The sequence below is a fragment of the Geotrypetes seraphini genome, chromosome 10 (assembly GCF_902459505.1).
Source record: "Geotrypetes seraphini chromosome 10, aGeoSer1.1, whole genome shotgun sequence".
Lineage (NCBI taxonomy): Eukaryota > Metazoa > Chordata > Amphibia > Gymnophiona > Dermophiidae > Geotrypetes > Geotrypetes seraphini.
In genome coordinates this window covers 73,681,658-73,697,770 of record NC_047093.1, presented here as the reverse complement: position 1 = coordinate 73,697,770, position 16,113 = coordinate 73,681,658, and the positions used below count along the sequence as shown (strand labels likewise).

The following is a 16,113-nucleotide window of genomic DNA, read 5'->3' as shown; positions in this document are numbered from 1 at the left end:
ATTGTATTGTGTTCAGATTTTTGTATTATATTGTAGTTAGACTCGTACTATATGGTACTGTATTGTATACAGAATCTTTGTATTGTATTGTATTGTATTGTATTGTATGTTGATTTATTGTATTGTATTGAGACCTCTTGTTATTCGCTGATTGTCCAGCCTTCTTACACTGTAAACCGCCTAGAAGTCGATTGACTATGGCGGTATAGAAAAATAAAGTTATTATTATTATTATTATTATATGGGGACCAGTCCCACTCACTTCCACCAGCAGCTAAATGCAAAGCCAAAAGACACAGGTCATGCAGTGAGGATGGGGTGAGATGGGAAGGGAGAGCTACAGAAAAGCATGCCTGTGGATAAAGGAATGCACGCTTAAACCAACAGATAGAAGAGAGTGAAAGGAAGTAGGAGGAGCATGAAATATTGGGGGCTTCCGTATCCTATCAGAAAGGACCTTAATCAATGTGTCCTACAGTAACATGTTGAAAGCCAATTTCTGTGTGTGCATTACACCATGTGTGTGCAAGACTCCACAAGCTAAAGTTGTTTTTTATACTGGAAGGGGACTTGTTAAAGCAAGGAGTCCAAAGCTTCCATGCATCAAAAACTATCAGTCTTCATACTTATTTTTTAAGTCAGAATAGTAAGAAAACCTTGATTTCATAAAGCCAATCAAGCATTAGGGTACTTTGCTCAACCATAACATCTCTGAGGAGGTTCCTACATGTTCTTTGGAAGTACTGTAAAATCCCACTGTCAACCCCCATCCTGCCCAGAAGCAGGTATCTGAGGTCTTGTATGTTACTACACACTCTGAAGAGTTCAAGGTCCCAGTGGCACCCCAATATTTCACTGGGAAAGGATGGCATGAAGTGAAGTGATTTAACAGAATCATGAGAAGGGCTTGAATTTTTCTGCATTGGTGGGCACTGGGCATGTGGAAAGCACAGAAACATGTCCTCTGGCAGCAGGCTCCTCTTTCCCATATCAATATAATGGGATCAAATCCTTGGCTGTAAATATCAGCAAATTGAATAATTATGGCCCTCTTTTACTAAGCCGATTACCGCAGCAGCCTGTGATAATCACACCGAAACCCATTGGCTACTGTGGCAGCCACTAGCGTGCTTTTGTAAAAAGGGGATATATGATTTTAACTACAGCTTAATGAACAGAGTACACTGTGGTAACAAATCTCTTTCCAACACTGCAAACATATCCACAATAGAGAATGACACGGTGACTGTTACCTGTGGCTAGCCATGGCTAACCCGCTGGAACGGGGAGGAAAAAAAACTGTTTGCCATGGGTACGGGGATAAGGCCATTCACTGCCCCATAAAGGTGAATGGCCTTGTCCCTGCAGTTATGTATCTTGTGCATGTTGCCTCACTTCTCATCCCTCCTAGTCAGCAGCCCTCACGATTGTGTGGTCCAGCAGCCCCTTCCCTCCCGAATGCCGCAGTCTGAGCATCCCTTCCCCTCACTTTTGCTGGCGATTTTCAGTTTTCTCTCTCCAAGCGGCCCATGCCTTTTCAAAAGTCATGCACATAGCTGCCCTGAAACTTCAGAGATGTGAGCTGTCCAGGCGGAAACAGAAAGTTGTGTCAGAGAAGTTTTGGGACAGCTGCACATGCAACTTGTGAAATGGCTTGGGCCACTCGGAGAGAGAAAACTGAAAATTGCCAGCAAAGGTGAGGGAAAGGGATATGCCCCGATGAGGGGAAGAGATGTCCAAACTGCAGCGATTGGGAAGGGGCTGCTGGACCACGTGAAGGGCGCTGAAGGGAAGTGGAGAGAGAGGAGGAGGGAAGAGAAGAACAGACGCTGAAGAGAAATGGGGAGGAGAGAGTGGGAAGCAGATACTGCATGGAAGTGGGTAGGAGAGAGAGAGGGGAACACACTAGAAGGAAGTAGAGAGGGAGGAGGGGAGGGAGGAGCAGACGCTGCATGGAAGTGGATGCTGGAAAGAAGTGGAGCGAGAGGGAGGCACAGACACTGGATGGAAGTGGGGAGGGGAGAGAATGGAACAGATGAGAAGAGAGAGGGAGCACATACTGGATGGAAGGAGGGGATAAAGAAAAAAGGACACATGCTGGATTGGAGAGACAGATTCCAGATCTAAGGGGAGGAAAGGAGGAGAAAGATGCTAAAAAAACAACTGGGAGAGGGAGTGAGAGATGGAAGGGAAGAAGACAGAAATGCCAGACCATCAGGGGAACGGAGGAAAGAAGATCTGTGCTAGACCAATGGAGGGGGAGGAAGAGATGGAAGGGAGAGGCAGGCAGTTCCTGGTAGAGGCATAGAAATAGAGCAGTTGCCATATGGAAGAGGCAGAGAGAAGGCAGACAGTGGATGGAAGAAAGAGAATGATGAGAAGGTAAGGAAAGCAGAAACCAGGCGGCAAAGGTAGAAAAAAAAAAAACTATTTCTTTTCTTTTTTTTTGCTTTAGGATAAGTATTTATAAATAAAGCCCTGCCAGCAGAAGATCTCTTCCTCTAGTTCAGCAGCCAGAACTCTGATTTATAAAATGACAATTGTACAGAATATTGTTTCTTTTTATACTTTAATAACATAAGTTCAGTATAAAAGTATTGAAGCTTGTGTGGATGGGATCATATGATTTGTGGATATGGGGACCGAGCTCGCGGGGATGGGGACTGAGCTCACAGGGACGTGGTGGAGATGGGGACAAATATTATCCCTGTGTCATTCTTTAATCCACAACTCAGAGGTGCCCTGGAAAAGGTTCTCAAACAGTAGACAGACAGACCAGATAAATAGTGCAAGGCAAGAGTTATTGTTTGAATTACTCAAAGGGCCCTCATCTCTGGAAGATTTCTCCCCCAAGAGCAAAAGACACTGAATAAGGAACTCATATTGAAGAGGGCCCTTCCATGTATCTGATAAAACCAGTTGCCTGCCCAGTCCACTCAAGCATCAGACTCTGTGCTTCAAGAGGCTTTACAAACCACACCAGCGATGGAGTGGGGGGGGGGGGGGGGGAAGGATGCAGTGAATTCAAGCCTTGCTCATGACAGGGAGCATTCCTTTATTGTACCTTCATAGTCACAACGACCTGTTGGGAACACGCCTGTGGCAGATAGGTATATCAGAAGCACACTGTTGGCAGGTAATTCCTATAATGCAGAAATGCAGTTGTTTATTCACAATTTTTTTCCTATAATACCAAACAAGAAGACTAGATACCATTTTCTTCTGTCTCTAAGAGATCTTCATAATCCAGTGCTAAACAGAGCAGTAGGTAAATGTATCTTCCTGCCCACTGAAGCAGCAGTGCAGACTGGCATGAAGGCTATTGGTCTAAATGAACCAACAATTAAATGGAGTCATTTCATTGGTTTACAGGCAGACACTAATTTAAAGAAAGCAAAATTGTTCAGTTTTTCACTCTCATGTCTTTAAATAAAATTGGCAAAATGGTTTACTACTATTCTAAATTTTAAAATACAGCTACCGACCACATTTTAATCATTTCAAATTTTTCTTTTCACGTAGGCATATTGATAGGGCCAGATTTAGAAACTGGGTAGCCTTCCCCAAAATCTTCCCACAGCTGTTTTGCACACACAATTACATTTTCAATTTACACACAAACTTGATGTTTGAATATAAAAATTACCATCATTTCCAGTGCTCTACAAAAACCCTGTCACTGATCCATTTCTTGTTCTGTTCTCTTAGGCTTCTGCAGCTGCCATCATGATTGGTGCAGTTGTCTGGGTCTTGCTATGTCTGAGCAAGTGGAACCGACGCTTCAGCCATCATGCTGTGGCTTACTTCAGGGTATAATATGGGAAGACCTTGACAACTGTAACAAGAATTTCTTGTTCTAACAAATGTGTTACTCCTTTCCCCACCCCCAAAAAAACCTCATAAATTTGGTGGTACCTTGCTGATAGATGTGTATTTTGCATTGTTGGACCTTAACCCCCCCTTTTACAAAACTGCAGAAGCGGATTTTAGTGCAGGCCGGTGCGCTGCTCCTCTATGAGTGTCAGAAGCAGTGCAGAGCATTCAGCACGCCAGCCAGTGCTAAAAACCGTATTCACATTTTTTTTTTAAAGAGGGAGTGTTAATTGGGGGGTGTTAAATCTAGTCTATGCTAAGTTGATCTGTATTCTGGACAGAGGGTAGGGAGAATTCCTGTGGTGGGAGGGGAGGGTTGCAGAAGGATTTGCTTAATTCTCAATCATAGCCTTCTTTTACTAAAGCTTAGTGCACACTAAATGCTAAGAAGCCTATTTTATACCTATGGGCTTCTTAGCATTTAGCACGAACTAGCATGTGCTAAGCTTAGTAAAAGAGCCCCTTAAATTCTTATTCAATTATTTATTTAATTTTTAAATTGTTGTTGTGTGTCTGTCCATCGTGACTAGATTTTAAGGCTTAGATGCACTAAGAGGATCAGTAAGACCATGTGGGTCTGCACCGATCCGATTTTTTGGCTGTTCAGAAAGAGCTATTGATGCATATAATTGTATGCATATAATTCATGCGGATTTTCATTGTAAGCCCCGACTCTGCCATCTGATGAAAGCTGTGAGAGCGACTCACACATGCGCAGAGCTGGCAGGGGAAGCCCGAACAACTGAGAGGCAGGAGAAGCCCCGAAAGCAGACTCCTGCCACTCAACTGTCCGAAGCGCCAACTTTTTTTGTGTTTTCACACTTCTCCCTTCAAACTGAAGAATTTTAGTGCTGGTGCTTTTGAGGAAGGAGACTGTTCCTCCAAAACGGAGCTCTGTCGAGCCTTTAAATCATAAGCACGAACGATGGACTGTTGCCAATACAAGCATACTATTGTGGCGTGAGATTAGTACTTCATTTTCTTCATGTTTGTTTTTTGAAAAAAATCTGGATGTGAAGGGGAAAACATCGAAGGAAACTGAACCCCAAATTTAATATAGAATTGTAGCAATGTTTATTGCACTAGTAGTATATTGAAGAGATCATAGCACATTTTATTGCTGTGTATTTTTTGCACTTTATGTTGAGCACAATTGCACAAAGGTCCAGGGATGTTATACGCTTAAATAACCCTCTTGGGTTTACACAGCTCTCAACTCAAGAATTCAGGGCTTGTTCCTGGTAATTGAGTTGTGTTAACTGAGGACCTTGCATACAAATTTATTAATTTATTAATATTTCACTATTTTGTATCTTGTTAGGCCAGTACGCTTTGATCTCTCAATATACCTGGCGGTACATGAAGATTTTTTTCTTTTAGTCTATATTCGTGTATTCTTCTTTATTGGGTTTTGGATTTGTCAACTCAACTGTTCGGAGCAAGAAACCTTTTTTTTCTTTTTAATGGGCACAGATGCTGAGGCCCAATCAGGGCCTTTGACTCCTTCCTCTGTATCCTGGGATACAAGGTGGAGGAGTTTAAGGCCTTGATTTGCTCAGTCAAGGGGAGGGGTCTTAGGTGTCTGAGACAATTAGGGCCTTAGGTCCCTCTCCTTGCATCACATGATGCACTGGGAAAGGAAAGGCCCACCATTTTGAACTGGTGGGCCTACGAGCGGGATGGACTGAGCTTCCCTCCCACTCCAACTTCTCTAAAAAAGGTATGGGGGGAGGAGGGTTGGGGGATTCGGGTTCGGAGTACCTCCAGTGGCAGGAAGGAATAGGCATCCCTCCTGCTTTTTTTCAGGGGGGTAAGATAGGGGATGTTTGGGGTGCACCTGGTGCAGGTGTGAGCCTTTGGTGGCAGGAGGGAGTGGGCATCCCTCCTACTGTTTCGCTGGTAGTTGCCATGGCATCCCTCCAGCCAATTTTCTTTTGCCCCGGGGGGGGGGGCAGTTTCAGCAGGGCAGGAGGAATTGGGCATTCCTTATGTGCTGGTTGCTGAATTTTATGTAGGTCCCACCAATATTAAACTGTGACCCATAAAAGAAGTTTACGTGGTTCCCAGTTGAATGTCAGCTGGTACCCAAATAAGGAAAACCAGAACCCCCTTCCTCCTAATTCTAATACCCCTCCTTCTCTCCCCCCAAATCTGATCCTCCCTCCCCTCCATGAAGAGAGCTAAATTCCAAAAGAAGATCCTACCCTCATAGGCCCCTCCTCCATCCTACCTTTAAGGTTCCTAGCAGTCTAGGGGTCTAATAGGCAGAAATGAGGTCCACTCACTCCTGCCCATTGTGGTTCTTGTCTCAAAATTGCCCCCATGACCTCTAGTGGAGTGGCCAGGCTGATCAGTCCTGACAGGGGGGACTGGTGTAACAGAAAGATTTGGGCGAGAGATCTGGCCCTGTAGGAAGAAAGTCTGGTAGTGGGAGGGTCCATGGGGACCTATATACCAGCAGGAAAGAGCAAGAGGCGCTCTGTATGCAGGAAGCCCAGTGGTGGGAGGGTCTGTGGTGACCTATACACTGGTAGAGAGGAGTCTGGAAAAGTAGCCAGAGGGCCCGGTAGAGTCTGGAGTTGAGGAAGGGACTCAGGCTTGATGATCGGTGGAGGGACCTGTGAAGAAGGATCCAGGTGGTAGGAACCCAAGAGGCCAGGGACTGAGGGACTGGAAGTGGCCCCACAAGAGGCAGCTGGAAGACCTGGTAGAGAGGGGTCAGGCGGTTGATTGGTGGTGGGACCAGCTGGGACAGTGGCAACCATCAGAGTAACTGGTAATGGTACCAGAGACTGCTGAAGATGAAGAGGGCCAATGGAGGGTCAGAGGAAGGACTCAGGAGAGACCCGGAAGGACAGAGTTCAGGGAGGACCTGGGAGAACAAGGAGTCCAGGGAGGACCATGGGATGACCAGGAGGTCAGGAAGACCTCCTGGTCACATGTTTAAGAACTGTGTGTTTAACCCTGTTTATGTTTTGTGTTATAGAGAACCAAGGTGTCTGGGGGTAGACATGTGTCGGGTAATACCGCATGGCCTGGTTTCATGGTCATATTCAGGCACCAGCTATTTTTCAGTGCCGATGCCTAGATAGCTAACAAGGCAAAGACAGGACTGCTCTGCCCAGACTCTGCCCCTGTAACACCACTTTCCTACTTGGAATTAGGATGACTGGTTAATGGTGATATTCAGCTGCCCTACCCATTTATGTGCTGATGAATATCAACATTCTAGAAGTGATTTAAACTGGCCTCTCCTTCCCTGTTAAATCATTTTAAATATTGACTCCTTAAGCGTGTAAGCCTTCCAGGGGCAGAAGATATCTACTGTATCTAAATTTAACTCACCTTGAGTGACAACTGGAAAGGGTGTGAGAACTCCAAAATCCCTCCCCTTCCCTTCAGCCCAGCAACAATAGAAGAATTTCTTATTCTTCCATTCTTTTATCCTCTTTTATAGCTCCCACCCTTTTCCTTTTCTGACAGGCCTAGCTGAGAAGCCTACTGCTGGCAAAATTCTTGAGTAGTTGTCTCCTGATTCTGAACCCCTGAGATCCTTTCTTCCACCAATAGGGGGATGCAGTGGTAACAGCTGCTGTCTTCCCTCTCTGATGTTTGGAGAAAAGCTGCTGTCTTTGCATTCTTTTCCCTACCAATTTCTGCAGAGTGTACACACCTTGAAAGATGCAGCGAGGAAGGTGAAGAGCTGGCTGAAGGTTGGCTTGTACAGGAGGTATTTGTGAGGATTTTCCCGCTTTGCGGGTTTCTCAGCTGGCTCCTGCAAAAAGGATGTCTAATTTAGGATCAGCTTTGATAACAACTTCTTTTTATGTGTTTTTTCTTTTAATCTACAAGGCTAATTCCCTCTACTGTCACCACGTAACTGTCTATTCAACATTTGTCTTTTTAAGTGCAATGGTTTACCTCACCACTGAATATCATTATCTCATTACCCCCATCAGTAAAGAAAAAAAGGAGAGCTGAGGGGATTTGGGGAGTAGTGCAAGCAGGTTACAATGGAATTAGCCTATGGGCTCCACCTGGCTCCAAGCCTCCCAGCTTCCCACAAAACCAGGATATAGCCTGGGTTCAAACCTGGGTTCAAATCTGTATCTCCCATGACACATCAAGACCTTAAATAAACCATTTCACTCTCCATTGCCTCATGCACAACTTAGACAGCAAGGGCTCCTTTTACAAAGGCGTGTTAGGGCCTTAACGTGCGGAATAGCGCATGCTAGCCGCTACCGCCTCCTCTTCAGCAGGTGGTAGTTTTTCGGGTAGGGCGTGCTATAGCGTGCGATAATCCAGTGCTTGTGCTAAAAACGCTAGCGCACTTTTGTAAAAGGAGCCCTAAGTTCAATTGGACAGGGAAATAATTTGTATGCCTGAATGCACTTTGCCTTGAAATCAAATTTGGGAAAAGAGAAATAATTAAATCAAAATCAAATTAAAATCAGGCGATGTATGTCTACCACATTTTCTAGGGCAGAAAAAAGTTAAGGCCGGCTTCCTCCTCCTCCTTTCGCAGTGTGCACAAAGCCGCAGGCTGCGGCTCCTCACGCGTCCCACACCTCATCCGGAAGCATTCCCTCTGATGTTGCGACGTAAGAGAGAAGTCTTCCGGTTCAGGCACGGGACACGCATAGGAGCCGCTGACGCCCACAGCTTTGTGCACACTGCGGAAGTGAGGAGGAGGGAGCTGGCCAGAAGATAACACCAGAGGTGGCAATGAAAATGCAGCATTGCACCCCAGGAAGCATAAAACGGCCATGCGGGCTGGATTCGGCCCATGAGCCTTGAGTTTGACACCTGTGTATTTGTCCCCCGCCTCCACCCCATCCCCGTGAGCTTGTCCTCGTCCCATCCCCATGAGCTCGGTCCCCGTCTCCGTCCTGTCCCTGTGAGCTCAGTCCCCATCCCTGCAAGCTTGGTTCCCGTCCCGTTCCCATAAACCATCTGATCCCATCCGCACAAACCATCTACCTTCTGTGTTCCTATTTTCCCCATTTCTAATATCTCCCCTCTATATCTGGCATTGACCCCCCCCCCCCGTGTCCATATACCATCCCCATATATCTCCCCTTTATATCTCTGTCCCTATGCCCCCGGCCCATGCATATAATTTCCCCCCTCCCCCCATGTATCTCCCCCTTATGTCTCTGTCCCTATGCCCCCATGCACATTTCTCCCCCCATGTATCTCCCCTTTATATCTCTGTCCCTATGCCCCCATGCACATCATTTCCCCTGTTTCTGTTACCTTCCTGTGTCCGGATTTCTCCTCTATTCCTCTTCCACACCAATGTGTCTCTCTCCTCTCCAACCCCATCTAGCTTCTTTACCTCTTTTTCCCTCCGCTTCCAACATCTGGCTCAACTGCCTGTCCTCCCTTTTCCCTTTCCTGCTGTGGGTTCAATATTTGTCTCCTTCTTCATCCACTTGGCCCAGCATCTCTTTCCCTTTCATTCCCTCCTTTCTACTGTGAGGGAAAATGCGTGGTCACGGATCGCGCGGTCCAGCAGCCCCCTCCCGCCCGATCGCCGCGTCCCACCATCTCCATCCCTCCCCCTCACCTTATGTGGCAAATTTAATTTTTCTTCTCCCAGTGGCACGCTTTCAACAAGTCATGTGTGCGGCTGCTTCAGTTGAATCTTCTCCTCTGAAACAACTTCCTGTTTCCAGTTGCGTCAGAGGAGACGATTCAACTGAAGCAGCCACGCATGCACAACTTGTTGAAAGCGTGCCGCTGGGAGAAGAAAAATTAAATTCGCCACCTAAGGTGAGGGAGGGAGATGGCAGGATGTAGCAATTGGGCAGGAGGGGGCTGCTGAACCGCACAATCTGTGACCGCACGTGTTCCCTTCATTTCAGAGACAAGACCATTCACTGCTCCACGGGGCGGTGAATGGCCTTGTCCCTGTTCCCGCAGCGACCACTATTTTTTCTCTCCCCGTTTTGGCGGGTTACCCGTGGTTAGCCACAGGTAACAGCCACCGTGTCATTCTCTAGTAGGAATGGTCCTGGTCTTTAATGCTATATAAATGAACGGAGTGAGTTTTACTGGTTTGCTTTTGCAAGTAGTGAGCATGCTGGTGCCGTGCTTACTAACAAGCCTGCAAAAATTAAATACAAACAGATCACCTGCAGTCCAGGCTTATTCATTTGTGAAGCCAAATTCATGGGTTCCCTTTCTAGTGCTTGCAACATTCGGAACATGTCGACGGTTAATTCGCTGAACTTCACCTAGAAGAGAGAAATCATCCATGTGAAGAAAAGCATGGATGGATATCTTTTTTCCCTTTAGTACACCACATTCGGTATCCTGAACAGTTTGGTGTTCTTAAACTTAAGAACCTGATCAGTCCAATGGCTCAAATGGGCAAGATCTGTGCACTACCATGAGATAGGTTCCTAGTTCAACTTCTGAGTCAGCCCTTTTGCTACATAGCTTGACTGTTGTATCTTGGAATTCTGTGTAGGAAGCATTCATAGCTCAGGGGGTTGGGGAGAGAAAAAAAAGAACATGATTACGCAAGGGCAACATCTTGTGGCAGGGCCAGATAAAGACCAACTGATGCCCTAAGCACAGTTCAACAATGGTGCCTCTTGGCCCTTCCATTGGTTAACTAACAAGGCATTAAGACTCAATAAGTAAATCCACATAGGAGTCTGTACAGTAGGTATTCAATCTGTACCTGCGATCCGGGTCTTGCAGAAAGCCACAAAATTGTTTTCTGCTCCTCCTACTTAGCAGAGAAACTCTCCTCCTACTTAGCAGAGCCCCCTACAGTTGAGTCCAAAAGCAAATGAGCAGCACTGGAACAAAGCATATATGCTGTAGATAGAAGGAGACACAGGGAACTTTCTCAAAAACATCAATCTGTTCTGCTCTGAAATATATAAGAGAACAATTAATAAACAGAAAATATGAAAAAAACCAGGCATGAACATGACAGCAATAAAAACTAACCTGCTATATGCAACGAGCATGAACTCAAAATTAGCTAGTGGCTCAGATATGTACTTACTGATGTAGAATAATTCCCCAAAGGGTCCGTCTGCTGGTTGGAAGATGCCGCTGTCTGAAAAGCGAAACATTTGAAGCAGAAAATGCAGGCGATATAGAAAACAATCAGAATAGACAGAGGGCGGGCCATACAGACATCTCCGTGGATTTACAGAATGAAGATTATCAAAGGTAAGAACCTAATCTTTTATTCTGTTCCATCCACTCTGGAGTCTGTAAAGTAGGTGACATACCAAAGCAATGGCAAGATCTAGGGTAGGACAGAAGAGCCTGCCCATAAAACTGAGGCCCCAAAGTTGGCATCACACCAAGCAGCCATGTCCACTCTTTAGAACCTAACACGGACTTCAGAAGTAAAACAACTATTATCATCACAGACACTCGTTACTGGAGATAAGTACTGTATTATAATTTTGAAAACTTGACACATTATGAAACTTTTGTCATGCATACTGATGTTTAGACCTGCACTTTTGTGGGCTTTCACTGCACTTGGGGATAGGATCTCCTTTTTGATTGATTTCTCTTGATTTTTTTATTTATTTGCGCTACACCCCAGTGTAAAGTCTACTTTTGGTTGGGAGCACATTGTGTTGACTTCATTTACAGCACTTCATACAATTAGGTCCAGGGATGTATTATGCTTAATTTACCCTTTTGGGTTTTCAAGCTTACAACTCACCATTAAAACCCTTTTGAGCTGTATATTACTGAGGACCATATTACTGATAATTTGATGTGCTGATATGCAGTTGTTCACATGACTTTACACACTTATTAATTCCCTCTCTGTGGTATGAAAAAGAATTCCATTTGATCTCAAATTTACTCCAAACATTCCAATCTTCAGGCTGCCAGTTGGACAAGCCCCAACCAAAACCTCCACCCCCTCGGAACCTTGAGACACGACCGGGGGGTGGGAAAATGCAGCCTATGCCCAGATACCCCAAGGTACACATACAGCCTGTGCTTAAACTTCTGGCAAGGTCAGAAGGCAAGTTGGCTCCCAGGGGGACAGACTCCGAGCTATGATGGTTGCCCACAGGCTGGCTTCACAGGGCTACCCGAAGCTTGCCCTGTGAAGCTGCAATCCAGCTCTGCAGGAACTGCTTCTTTCTTAGGCAGAGAACCCCTGAATAAGGGGTCTCAAGGCACTAAAGCTACTGGAAAAAACTTACGTAAAAAAAAGAATAAAATAGCAAAACAGATCAGAAACACTTCTGCACAGGTTCATTTGCACGGTTTGCTTGAAAAGAAAAAAACCTGTAAGAGGCTCTGTATTCCTTTGCTAAGTAGGAGGAGCAGAGAACAATGTGTGGCTTTCTGCAAGACCCGGTTCACTGGTACAGACTGAACACCTACTGTACAGACTCCGGAGTGGATGTAACAGGAATATCATTATTGTATGAAATTAAACATCATATATACAGTATTGGATAACATGTGTGTACAGAGGGCAGTGAAAGAGTTAAGGGCATGATAGGTACAGGATAAAACTCTGTGGTGCCTCCTTTCCTCGGTGCACTAAGCATGGCTTATTTTGCTTTATGGTTAATCCAGGGCTGCTGGTGGCCCGATTCAGGTGCCATGATTGTAACATTCCAGAAAGAACCCTGCTTGTGTTCAGCTGGAGAAGATCACTGCAACGAACAGACTAAAATATGTTGATATGGGATATATTATTACAACTATTACTTTTCCAGGTACAAAATTCTCAGGCAGTTGTGCAGAGAATAACACATGGATAAATTTTGTCCCTCTCCCCGCAGGCTCTGTCCTCATCCCTGCCCCATCCCCACAGACTCCTTCTCCGTCCTCGCCCCAACCCCATGAGCTCTGTCCACATCCAAGTTGCACAGTTAACTGTGGGTACCCATCCCCCGAATCATTCTCTATTGTGAATGAAGGCTCATGAGCCCATGTTTCCAATATGCTGGAAGTACAATGGAGCAGGAAGAACCTGCTAGGTCAAAAATAAACAAAAAACACCAGCAAAAAAGAAAACCAAACACCCCACCCCCTTTGAATATAGCGACTGTCAGTAGATAAAGACTTTTTAGCTCACCTTAGCTCACCCAGTCTGTCCAGTATACAATATTTTAGATGCTCAGGATTCTTCAGTGCCGCACCAACATTTTTAAGCCTCATTTTGAAGTAAGTTCCCAGCACGTTTAGCTGAGGCACCGAGATGGCAAGACATTACATACTGGCTGCCACAACGGTATTTCTAATGTGGTTATTTACTTCCTTTTGCTAACAGCAAGATTGTCCCACAGGGTTTCAAAACATACATTGCTTTCTCCTGCTGCTGCTATGTTACTGCCAAGATAGCACAGAAAACAAGCTCATTCATTTCTACAGTATTCTGCACCATGCAAATTCTGGGGCATGTTCTCGCCACATTACAATTAACAAGCTGCAGAAGGGAAACCTAATAGACCCAAATGAACATGGTTTGTGCTGGTTCCTTACTGCTCAACATTTATGGTTGAGGGGCTGTGGGGCATTTGTAACTGAATGATATAGGCACAATTTTCAAGCAGAGTTCTGATCATGTCCTGTAAAAGAATTCCCTCTGTTTGTCCAGACCAAAGTTCACAATGTCAGTATTCTCAAGTATTTCTAAAATTAAATTTTAAAAAAAATAACAAACTGCACTTTTTGGGGGGGAGGGAGGGGCGATGACACAGTTTAGCATAAAAACATAAGCAGGAGTCTCAAGTTTATAAATGGTTGCAGTTGAAGCAAGCCATTCAGAAGGGGTTCCCTGATTGGCGAAATCTAAAAAATCAGTATAGCTTGCTGGTCCTATGCTTCCAGACGGATTTCCTAGGACATCAGGCCGCTCAGTGGTATAAATTAATATCTGGTTATATGAATAAGAAACCAAAAACTAGTCTTAGAGACATTGGGAGTATTGAGATAAAGCAGCAGATTTCTGCACAATGGTCACGAATTTGGACTTGGAAGATGAGATGTACGGCGTCAGCATCTATGAGACAAACATAGCTTTTTTGTTACATAGATCTTTTTGAACCCGTTAGGTTACAAAAGTACATAGTTCTAGGTCAAATAGATGATGGCACTGTCATCTCAGTATAGGGATAATGGATCATCTGCTTTTTTTTTGTCCCTTGATACTTGAATTTTGGTGATCCATTTGGGATCAAATAAATAGAATACTGGAAAATCCAGTGGCATTGTCATATGATACATGCTATCTGGCACGTTAATGAGGGCTAAAAGCTCAATAACTTCCCATAATAACAAACTTCTCTTTATCATGACAAGAGTTGCCATACAACTTATTTTGAAGAACTGGAAAAACTGGGATCGATTAAATTATAATTTCTAGTGGGAATCTTTATGCCACATTTTAAAAATGGAACGTATGATTGCCATACAGCGGGGACATTACAGGAAATTTAAGGATATTTGGGAACCATTAACAAAATTCTGTAAGGAGTGATTTTTGGATTTAGCTCTTTGATTATACACATCCAGGGTGGGGAAATACCTTTAATTTATTTTCTTGTTGATTGCAATTTTGTGTGTATAAAAAGGGTGGGAAGGGTCATGTATTTGTTATGAAATATAATTTGATTGAATTTAAGTGCTGTTTAAAGTGTAAACTGTTTGTATAATATATTGCACCTATTGTTAGCTTTAAAATGAATAAAAATATTTGAAAAATAAACAAAACAAAAGCAGGACTTGGAGTGTCTTTTAAGTCTGGGAGATATCCTGTAAGAGGTCATGAAGGTGTCATAGCAAGAATTCTGCTTTACAATTAACACTTAATAGTCAAATACAAATCAAGCAAAACTTAACAGAACATAACAGAAGATAGAGAGCATAAACGGTTGTTCAATGCAAGGTCCAGAGGCCAATGGTGGTCCCTGGAGACTTCTAGGGCGACTCCCATCATCTTTCTGCTTTGGTTTGTTTTTTTCTGCTACTATAAGCATCTCTAACCAAGCTCGTGACAGAAAAGGGGAAGTAGATGGGGGAAGAGCCAGACGTTGAAGATCAAGATATTTTATAATAAACAATAAACAAAGAGAATAATTTGGAAATGTTAATTTCCTTGAGGATATGCCCAATAGAAAGATTGAAAGTGGGAATGGATATCATTGATACATGTTGATCAATAGTATTGTGACTCTGCATGGGAAGATATTTGGAGACCTTCCTTCAACTGATTTGGATCCAAAGTGGCTCTGACTTATTAATGGTCTGTCCAGTTTGCCCATCCATACCAACTGCTCAGCTCAGCTTGTCTCATGCTTTCATAAATTCTGATACTCTCCTTGGCCCAAATGCACTAAAGTCAGCAATCATCGTTAAACCTGTTTTGACATCTTTAGCAACAATTGCATTTGCTGACCCAATGTAAGAAAACGGCTCATCCCATGTTTTTCTGCACGATCGCTCATTCTCCAATCTGACCATGCAAATAAGCTCATTAATATTGAAATGCCATGTAAACTAGTAGAGCGATTGAGGCTTTAACTGGCTTCCCAATGCACAAAAAAAAGTGATCACTTTAGTGATGCACAAAAAGCGACTGGTCAAGATCAGTCGCTTACCTATCTAACCATAGTTTAGCCCTTTTTTTAATGGTCACAGATGCTATGCATGTTACACATGCACAATAACTGCCCCATTAAAAAAAAGAAAAAAAGCACCCCACCCACCCACCGATGAACTGGCACTGGCACCAGGAACCGACCTCTTACCCATGGCAGCAAAAATGGCTGGAGAGATGCCAACTCCCTCCTGCACGAGAAAAAATGGCAAAAGAGATGCCCACTTCCACTTGCCATGCCGACCACCTCACTCCACATCAGCAAAACAGCAGGAGGTATGCCCACTCCCTCTTGCCAGCGCCAGGTGCTCCTATCCCCAAACCAACCTCTACCCTCCCACTTCCCCCCCCTAAAAAAAGGCTAGAGGGATACTCATTCTCTCCTGCTGCTGGATGCTCTCTCGAACCCCCACTGGTACCAAGCAGAAGGGAAGCACGGTTCCTTCATCTTCATGGTCTGCCAATCCAAAATGGCAGGCCTTCCCTCCTCGGTGCATCATGAGATGCATAGGGAGAGGCCTAAGGCCCTGCTCAGATGCCTAAGGCCCCTCCCAAGGGCTTCAGGCTTCTCCCATATGATGCATGGGGAGAGGCCTAAGGCTTCTGAGCCAATCAGGGCCTTAGGC

General features: G+C 44.5%; 1 protein-coding gene across 3 annotated transcripts in view; it reads right to left on the bottom strand.

Moving 5' to 3' along the window:
* SCAI (suppressor of cancer cell invasion) overlaps positions 1-16,113 on the bottom strand; it is a 247,948-nt gene that overhangs the window by 41,974 nt on the left and 189,861 nt on the right. For 2 of the 3 annotated variants that reach the window (XM_033962135.1, XM_033962134.1), the window contains exons 9-11: positions 10,014-10,115; positions 7,547-7,648; positions 3,065-3,143 (exon numbers count right to left, since the gene is read on the bottom strand). In XM_033962135.1, the coding sequence (XP_033818026.1) occupies positions 3,065-3,143; positions 7,547-7,648; positions 10,014-10,115 (283 nt within the window). The remainder of the gene's footprint in view (positions 1-3,064; positions 3,144-7,546; positions 7,649-10,013; positions 10,116-16,113) is intronic. The other variant, XM_033962136.1, reaches the window with a different exon arrangement.